Below are 10,207 nucleotides of genomic sequence, written 5' to 3'. Positions count from 1 at the left end.
GACGTAATCACCTTATATCACGTGGTTGCGTGGTTGACACCCTTATGTGGCAAACTCCACGACAGATGGCGCTCTCGCTCATGGGCTTAATTAGACTGGTACTCGCTCCCATTTCGATTACTCGATGGGTACCTAAGCCGAGAGGTGGGACCGGGTACTAGTCTAGGGCTCAATCTACGAATCCTGGACTCCTGGTACGAATCCTCAGTCTCTGCCTGAATGTATTATTAATGTGCTTGCTTTTTGATTATGTGGTTGACACCTTAGAGAGTTTTTTGCGAAACGAAGACCGAAGCGAAACTTTTTAACTTTTATTAACATGTCGGTGAAAATAAAATAACGATTTATAATGCAGTGTATCAGCGAATATCAAGTTGTCGTGTGAAAATGGTCATCGTATCGCAAAAGGCTCTGAAACATGGCTGTGTCTTTCTCCACACACGTATCAAAATCAACTGCTACTGTTAGTGTTGGTCGTCTAATTCAAGCCCATTTACAATCATTGGAGAAGAATGTTCGCAAGTTTTCTGTCAATAGACGGCTTGCATTTACTGCGGGTAGTCAGCGATTGGAATACTGGCAGGCGTATGAAAGGGCAAAGACAGCAGTTAACGGCAAGTTTCATTTTGCGTACCACATTAATTTGTTAATGTTATCTATTTATTTGACTAGGCCTAGTAGTAGCAGGCCCGTAGCCAGCTTTATAGAGTACGAAGTGATGACGTCACGGTGGCATGACAACGAGCCTTGCTTCTACACAATCATATGCTCTGTAACATTAACTACGTGTCGGGTTTTGTACCGATTGAACCATCATTCTGAGAGTCATTATTGCAGTTTTTCATAGTTTCCAAAGGAAAGATGGAAGTGAAAAGCAACCAAAAAAAATAAAAATAATTGAACAACAAAAAAATTTAAAAAAAAAAATTTAAATTTTTTAAAATCATTAAATATTGGAAGATCGACTTCGCTACCGATGCTTTACCGCTGTCTGCAGCGCACACACTCGTGTTTTACGTTCGCACAACATTTTCACGCAATAAACCTTATGGAGCCAGTGGCTTGTGTAGAACCAGCCGTGGCGTTGTCGTTGCCAACGTGACGTCACACTTCGCGTACTTATATTGGGGGGGGGGGTTCGTTTTTCAATGTTGGCAATTTGCTCGGCAGCGGCTGTGTACAAGATTTGTACCATGTGGGGGGGTCTAACCGTAACCAAAGTTGCGAGCACGCGAAGGGGGGGTCTGGGGGCACTCCCCCATAAAATTTTAAAATTAGACCACTCAGATGCGTCTTCTGCGCGAGCAAGGAGGGCGTTCGGACTCCCTGAACCCCCCCTGTACACGCCCCTTCTCGGCGCGCGAAGCGACCAGGGCCGGACATCAACGTTGCGTAAAGTCTATTGCGTACACGGAGTTATCTACGAAGTACGTACGCAAAGCTCGTAGGTGCGATTCATCAACGCAGCGTAGCACCTGCGTACGCAAATGTTGATGAATTCCAGTGTAAACCCACTACGCCATCGTGGCTGCTGGCTGTGGAGGGGTGTGCCTAGGATAAACCAATCACACTGGCGACACATACCATAGGAACCGAACAGACGCATCTCTTGTATTTAAACCATATCACGGCGATTATGGCTCGTCTAGCGTCGTCTCGTCTCTACATGAGTGCTGGGGGATGTGATAGTGTCCTCATTTTCGTTTGTATGATGCGTTCAACACTACATGAAAGCAGCCACACGTACACGTGCGTCGCGTGCGTGTGTACGTACACGCGTGCGTGCGTGTGTGCTGGTGCACGTACACGGGGTGCGTGCGTGCGTGCATGTGCACGTGTGCGTGTGTGTGTGTGCAGGTAACGTGCGTGAGTGCTGATGTACGTACACAGGTGTGCCGTGCGTGTGTACGTACACGTCTGGTGCGTGGCTGTGTACGTACACGCGTGCGTTGCGTGCGTGCGTGCGTGCGTGCGTGGTGCCGTGCGTGCGTTGAGTCGCGTGCGTCTGCGTGTGTCGTGCGTGTAACGTACACGTGCGTGCTGCGTGCTGCACACGTACACACGTGCGTGCGTGCGTGTGCACGTACAAGTGTGCGTGCATGTGTGTGCACGTAACAGTGCGTGCGTGCGTGTGCACGTACACGGTCGCTGCGTGCGTGCGTTTGCACGTACACAGGGCGCCGTGGTGCGTGTGACGTACACGCGGCGTCGCGGCGTGCATGTCAATACACGGGCGTGCGTGCGTGCGTGCATGTGCACTGTGGTGCGTGTGTCGTGCATCTACACGTACGTGCGTTGTGCACGTACACGTGCGTGCCCGTGTGCACGTACACTATGCGTGGCGTGGTACGTGTACGTTACACGGGCGCGCGTACGTGTGCACGTTACACGTCGCGTGCGCATGCTTGTGCGTGTACACGTACACGTGCGTGCGGCGCGTGCCTGTGTCGCTGCGTGCGGGTGTACATAACATCTGGCGTGCGGTGCGTGCTGCAGGCTACAGTGATGTGCGTGCGTGCATGTGACGATATACGTCGCGTGCGTGCGTGCCGTGTTGCACGTACACCGTGCGTCGCGTGCGTGTGTACGTACAGTTGGCGCGCGCGTGCTCGTGCGTGGGTGCGTTTGCATGCTGCGACAGGCTGTGCGTGCTGTGCCGACGTACCACTACGCTCGTGTGCACGTACACGTCGTGCGTGGGTGTTACGTACACGGGCGTGCGTGCGTGTGCACGTACACGTGCGTGGCGTGCGTGCTTGTGCACGGTGTGCGATGACGTGCGTAGTGTGCACGTACACGTACGTGGCGTGTGCAGTACGAACGTGGTGCGTTGTGCACGTAACGTGCCGGGCGTGTAGCCACGTAACAGGCAACTACGAACTCGTTATACGAAAAACAATGCCAAGCTATGACAAAAGAGACGTCCAAAGGCGCGCCGCTGTCTGTGTAGATATGGAATATTTTTTTTTTAGTTGACCGTAGTAATTTGTATAATGTTTTGCTCGATAAAAAAGCATGCGGCGTAGCTGGAAAGCACCGCGGAAATTCGAGTGGTTTACGGCACCGTCGTACAGCTCGTGTAGAGTTACGCAAAGGTTACGTAAATTTAGCTTGATGAATGCGCACCTAAAAGCGGCCTCGCTTGCGTACGCGAAATCGTACGCAAATTTACTAAATGCTGTGTGTGATGAATCGCCAACTAAGGCTAACTGCGACTTGCGGTACACAAGATTTTACGGCAAAATATTTTTCGTTACGCAGCTTGATTAGAATCTAGCCCCCAGAGAGGGAGGCCAAGCAACGAGTGGAGGAGGGTGTTGGAGGGGGGTGTTCAACTGTTCACCTCCTGCACATGGAGATTTGCAATTATACACTTAATAATAGAGTAGCGCCTTGAGGTGAAAATTCTGTGCAAATTTCAAGAAGAAATATTTTTTGCTTGGGGGGGGGGCTCGGGGGGGGTGTCGCTTCAAACCCGGTGTGCATCGCCCCTACGGCCTCCTCACGTTTCCCCTTCGCCGCGCCCCCCGCGTTCTCTTACCTCATCGCCTTCGCTGTTCTTGGCCGCCCCGGTCCTCTGCGTTACTCCCTCCCTTGCTGCCCGCGCGCGTCTCGCGCGTTTCTCGGGCGGGCGGTTCTGCTCGCCGGGCCGACCGGCGGCGCCCGAACACCCCCCCTGGCTTACGGCCGTGTAGTAGTAGTATAGTATTACTATTACTAGTATCTGTCCTATAGTATTACTCCATGGTACTAGTTTATTAGTATTAACTGCTTACAAGTATTACTGACCACCTTGTGCTCCGAAATAAGCGTTCTTTGTTCCGGTTTCTCGAACAACCCCAGAATTTGCGCCAGACAACCTTAACCAGCTCCTTGAGACATTGTCGTTGGCACAACCAGAAAAAAGTTGACGAAAAAACGCAACATTTATCTTATAATTTATTCTGACGCGAAAATTGAATTTCTTTCGGCTGATCGAAATCGGCCTGCATTGCGCTCCAAGAGCCTAGCAGGCGCTTCTCCAAGAGCACTTGCAGCCTTGGCGGCGGCTGCCGCCGGAGCCCAGCCATCCTAATGCCACCCGCCATTTAAGCGCGGGCAGCACACTTCACCATTTTCGTTGCTCGTACAGGCAATTTTCGTGGTCGCCACAAAAATGGCCAACGTGTGCGGGGGCCGGCAACGACCACTCACCACGGAAATTTAGTGGTGACCACGAGTTGCCGAGAATCAAAACCGGTTTGATCTCACAGCAGAAAATTGCTCGTGGTGGCAACTTGTGGTGAAGTGTGCTGTGACGCGCAACGGCCACAAAAATGCCGACCACGAAAATTGCCTGTACGAGCAACGAAAATGGTGAAGTGTGCTGCTAGCTTAAATATCATAGCTGCCATTGCTGGTGTATACACAAGAGGTTCAAATCGTCAGTATTAACACGTTGTTTTATACGCAGAGGCTACGGGTACGGCAGCGCGTATTCTAATGTCTCGCTAGGTACGGGTACGGCAAGTCCCACACACAAGTACAAACAGTCACCCTATCTCATAACCCTAACCCTAACACTAAATCTAAACCGACTCGCGTATATTATATGCGCGGTGTTATAGTACCAATTAATCTATGGTGTATAACCTTTTGCTTTCAATATTTTGCATCTGAAACTGACAATCAATCCCAACCAACTAGTGTAGGCTAGCTGCCACAATAATGTTCATTTTTAACTTCAAATCCGAGTGTTTTCTAGCTCATCAAGAAATCTTAATCGTAAATTAAATCGTGAATAATATAAAATAGGGACCAGCTGCTATTCCCAACACGTGGTATATATGTCAGGTTTCTGATTTAATGAGAGGTGAACTTGATTTCGTAACCACCCAACCAGCAAGTTCCAAAATTTTCTGGGGAGGACCCTCATACCCCGCCTGTTTTTCACCCCGCCCTCAATCCTAGACCCGCCACTGAACAATTACATATCTTGGGAGCAGAGAACAATGAACAAAAATGTCGCATTTTGCACTGGCGCCCAAAACAAAGATTGCAGAGCTGAGAGGTAGAGGAGCCGTAGGGTGTGGAGAGGGAGGCGGAGGAGCCAGTAAAATATTAAGTCATCCACTATTTTGCGCAGTTCACTGTTTTTGGCCCCCTTGTTAAAAAATCCTGGCTACGCCCCTGTTTTTGGGTGTTTTCTGATCATATGATATTATTATGTGATTGAAAATTAGGAGATTTGGGGATATTTTTTGGGACAACCAGAAATTGTTGCGGACAACCCGATTTGATGCCTGGCGGACAACCACATTTTTTTTCTTATTTCGAGCACTGCTACTAGTAGTAGTAGTAGTAGTAGGCTACTAGTATTACTATTAGTATTACTATTAGACTAATATTAACAATAAACCTTCCTTAGCCAAACATACGTCAACCACACCTCGCTTGCTTGCTAGTCACTAATCGCTGCTTAGAAGTTAGATATGGCTTATGCTAAAATTGTATAGATGAATTGATTAAATCGTGCGAAACAAATGGGCATGTTATTGTTACCTGTACAACCTGTTACCTGTTACCTGTTATTGTTACCTGTTATCGTTACCTGTTATCGTTTACCTGTTATTGTTACCTGTACTGGCTTCAAAACTCGGGGAATAAGCTATTGCCATTTAGGGGTTTTTAAAAAGTTTCGTTGTTGGACTGTTTCACTTTCAACAGTATCGGTAGTTTTTGAACTGTTTGTGCATATATATATGTTCTAAACTAATCCGGGGTGCTAAACTGGGCTTGGGCCTTGTGTTGCAGCAGAGACACTTTTGCCTGACATCAATCCGAAGTCCGTGTTTGCCAACAATGAACTATGTCTGGCTGACATTGATGTCTATGGATTTGACTATGACTTCACACTCGCCCTCTACAACAACACATTCCACGAGTTGATGTACAAGCTAGCCATCCAGATACTTATAGAACATTCGAAGGTAAGATTGGTTTCACATGTGAAGTTATATGTTCTAATATTATGTTTTGAAGTGGGATGATAGTTTAGTTGAGATTTTTATAGGTTGAAATACAGTTGCAAATGACATGATGTACATGTTACTGACACATAATGTAATAATACGTAACTGGAATGTTTGATAAAATTTCACAGTTGTCGATAGAAACAGTTTTCACGATTTGTAACTTGATGGTTAATGGAATTTTTACTGTGTTTGAATGTGTTAAATGTGTGTGGTTTCATTATTTTCAGTACCCAACTGATATAGTCAACCTTGAATATGATCCAAACTATGCAATACGTGGATTGCACTACGACATACACAAGGTGTGTTTCATGTTGTAGTTTAGACTAAATATTCCGATGAACTTTTCCAGTATATGTAAATATTTCGAAAAGGCATCAGTAGCATGTCAATTATTTTTATAAAAGAATATTCCTGTCACACCAAAGTTAATAATGATCTCTCTCCTTGCAAAAATATGTTTTTGTGTGTGTTGATGTAACTTGTACTGTATTATATTATTTATTGTATTATACTGTGTTGCATTGCATTATGTTGAGTTATACAATATGAGCATCGGTGAACATGTAAAGTAAAGCTGTAACTAAGCGCGCACGATTGATAGCAAGCAAGTGAGGTGTGGTTGATGTGTGCATGTGCAAATATTTCTCTCACATTCCTTTCAAGGGCCTCATCATGAAGATCGATGCATTTCACAAGATTCAAACAGGAACTGTGTTCCGTGGCCACCGACCCGTGTCAGAAGATGAGATAAGGAAGATCTACGGCAGCCTACATGTGCCACTTGATCTGGGCAGCAGCATGTATGGCTTCACCACATCGCAGGTACTCTAACAGTGGGTCAGCCTTGCAATGATTTTAATTCTCTTGAGTGTCCACATAGTGTCCTGGGCGATTTACTAAAATTCTTTCTATCGTTGATTTGATAGCATTTTTCTATACAAATCTGCTCGGCATTGGAAAATAGTCCTATGGCAACCCATTACATTTTCAAATACCCAGACTGAATAGTTTGTATCAGATCATTCTGACTGCATAAGGGTCATGTCGGTGCTAGAAGACTATTTGTGAGTCATGTACCGGCATGCATATGTTCTTCTAACCCAATGCCAACAGTGAATATAGAGGGGTGTGTGAAACATACTAGAAGTTCATACTTGTTGATGCGCGTAGTAATATCACTCGCGAATACCCAGAAGCCTTTGTAAGTGATGTGACGTCATGAGTGGCAGAATAAAAGTGTTCTTGTAAACACGTCGAGTTTCTGTCCTCCCCGCTCGTAAGTACTGGTCCTACGCTCAGGATCCACGTATTAACAATACTGACAATCATGAATTAGAATAGATGTCTGGATATTTGCATGTACATACAATTGAGTGTCATCATTCGCCCACTCTGTTAACTAGATTGCAAGATGGGGTTTAGTGTGTTTAATTTATTTAATACTATTATGTCTAGTTTGAGGGTTCTAGGTTGATATAATTAAGATTCAATTAACATTCAAAGTTTTCATAAATGGGAAAATTTTACTATAGTTTTAGTTAGAATGCATTATTTTATCATTGTAGTTTTAATCTAACATCGACTACTCTAGTAATACTCCACAATACTTTCTCGGCAAGGAAGAGGAACCACTTGTTTCCACCACATTCTTAACTGGAACAAAGTGTATTGATAATTTCTGCCATCAGTCTATCTCTGCAGTAAAATATCCCCTCTGTTTGGGGGCTATAAATACGTCTGACGGCAAGAAATGCCACAACAGTTAACATTGGATGCAGCCCCTAAAGTTGAACGCTGGGCATTCTGGCCCCTTAGCTGCAACCAGTTACATTACTTGTATGCACTGTGTGTATGCTGTAGGTAGTATTGCATCGATGGTGATGTTACTTCTCAATGAGTTTCTTTCTCATTCTTATTCACCTCTTTTGCTAAATGAAAGCTGAATATGCCCAAACCTTTTCATGCCTGTGCAAATTGGGATGCATTGCAAAGTTCTGCAGTGCAGCTGCAACTGGATGCAAAACTAGTATGAATGCAGGCACGAATTGTAGTGTGCAGTTGCAAGTTTTACAGAGAAATCTATCAATTCTGTGTGCGCATATTCCTCTAAATTGAGATTTTTAACGGTTTTTATGTTTACGCATAGCCATTGCATATATGGAATGACACGGATTTTTTAGGTGATAGTGTCCTTGAGAAATACCGGTCGTTATTTCAGGGGTCGAAAATGCGAGAGCTGCTGGACAAATACTCTCTCGTTGAGACATGCCTGCTATCGGATATCACTGAGTTGTTTATATGCAATGACATCAGCTATGACCCAGATTATCTGTTCGACGATGTTAGGGTAGGTATTGGTATCATTATGTACAGTTGTTGTTGCTGTACAAAAGTTGTTTAGTGCCTAAAATGTTCTCCTTTTTTATTAAAGAACATTTTTGTTCTTCTTGTGCCTATCAGTAATATATCCTTTTTTCAACTTGAGAATGACTGGGTCACGATGTATATTATTAATCAGCACGTGCCATACAACTTTCAAGGCATGGTTGTCTGGTGTTGAGCAAACTTTTGTTATGTGACTTTGGCATTCTGGAGTAGAAAGGATTATCTGCCATGTTTGACTATGAAAGGTGAATAGTATTTACCTGTTTTCCCCCTATTTTTCTAGCGTGCCATAGAGTTTATTCACACCAGTCGAGTCATGCACAATCTGGTGAAGAAAGATTTTGGTAAGGTGGTTAAATCCCTATTGTGATTTGCAATTGTGCATTGTATCGCGTGTGGGTAGTGTCTTGGGTAGCTAGGTTGGTTGTTTGTCACACTTGTCTGTCAATCAGGTGGTAGTCTGACATATCCCATGTTTCCCTCACTGTAGTAAAGCCTAGGACACACTAGCGATTCTGTACGCTGCCCGGCAGCGTATATGTTCGCTCACGAATTTAGAACGCCGTACGAGTTGCGCGTACAGCTGGAACACTGTACCGGTGTCCAACCACTCACGGCTTCCTAACGGCTTTCCTAGCTTTCGTTGGCTACACTTGATTGGCTGCTAAAAACAATCGCGTTCGAACACGATGATTCATTGTTGGGCACGCTGGTGCAAGCGCATGCAAGCGCATGCACGGTACGCAAGCGATGAAAAACCGTGCGGAAATATTCCAACATGTTGAATGCGCGGAGCGATCAGCGGCGCGTATTGGGATCGCGTGCGAAATACGGCTGGCCGTGAGACCGGACACACGCGCGGACCCGGCCACCGTATTTATCGATCGCAAGCGGCCAGCGTAGAAAATCGCACAGTGTGTCCTAGGCTTAACTGACCGACCACTTATCAAGCCGATTGTCAGCCTTGAGGACACCATCTGTGAGCCAAGGCGAGAGCCATGCCGAGGCGAGCCGAGGATTGCACACTTTGTGTCCTCCAATCACAGCCTACGCCACAGCCTTCCTTATAAATTTTTATAGGTGGGGACCCATCACAGTAACGAAAATTGCTGATCTCAGGAACTAGGGCATTCTGCTAGGCTAGAACGGTTTCCTACGATAGAGGTTTGGCACAAAAACGAAAATAACACGCTGTTTAGGCGCACTGGTGCTACGTACTTTTGTTGCATTTTCGCATCTCCGTAATCAGAATAAGCCCGCCTTCTTCGTTGATTGGCATGAATGGGCCGTCACTGGGGACTTGACCAGTTTCTATACCGACTGTGTTTATTTTCGTAAATAATGAAATGCCGGCGATGCTAGACTGGTACCGTTCGCCCTTTCACTCCGGCATGGTATCCTTCGCTAACAGACGCTTTGTTAGTGTAGCGTGTGGAACTGTCGACGGTACCAGTCTAGGCCGACCTGCCAAACTGCATGCAGTGCACCTTCGTACCTCGTAGATTGATTCCCATGACGAGAGCGCCATCTGTCGTAGGTGGTTAGGGGGCCGATGCAATGCATTTTCTGCGTTTTCTGGCGTGATTATTATTTTGTGCAGGCACTCATTTTGGCAAATCCTCCAACATTTTTACTTCTTCCATTAAGTCCATGTTTCATGTTATTTAGGAAGGAAGGTAAAACTGTTGGCATTCGTATAATTTCACTCTTGCTTCTATAGTATGATTTCCATAATTTTGCTTTTCTGCCCATGATAATATTTCCCTCATCATGAACCTACATTTTTAGCATCACCTTGACATCGT

General features: G+C 45.6%; 1 protein-coding gene across 1 annotated transcript in view; it reads left to right on the top strand.

Annotated features, from left to right (window-relative positions):
• Nucleotides 1–203: 203 nt before the first annotated feature.
• The window catches only part of LOC106809179 (5'-nucleotidase domain-containing protein 3-like), a 27,430-nt gene continuing 17,426 nt past the window's right edge, over nt 204–10,207 (top strand). Inside the window, exons 1-6 of the mRNA XM_014812167.1 lie at nt 204–614; nt 5,794–5,969; nt 6,242–6,316; nt 6,681–6,839; nt 8,236–8,364; nt 8,686–8,746. Coding sequence (XP_014667653.1) covers nt 419–614; nt 5,794–5,969; nt 6,242–6,316; nt 6,681–6,839; nt 8,236–8,364; nt 8,686–8,746 — 796 coding nt within the window. The 5' untranslated portion in view covers nt 204–418. The remainder of the gene's footprint in view (nt 615–5,793; nt 5,970–6,241; nt 6,317–6,680; nt 6,840–8,235; nt 8,365–8,685; nt 8,747–10,207) is intronic.

This window comes from Priapulus caudatus, unplaced genomic scaffold, assembly GCF_000485595.1.
Source record: "Priapulus caudatus unplaced genomic scaffold, Priapulus_caudatus-5.0.1 Scaffold334, whole genome shotgun sequence".
NCBI classification, from domain to species: Eukaryota; Metazoa; Priapulida; class Priapulimorpha; order Priapulimorphida; family Priapulidae; genus Priapulus; species Priapulus caudatus.
The sequence above is the reverse complement of the archived record's forward strand: the minus strand, read 5'-3'. Positions and strand labels throughout refer to the sequence as shown.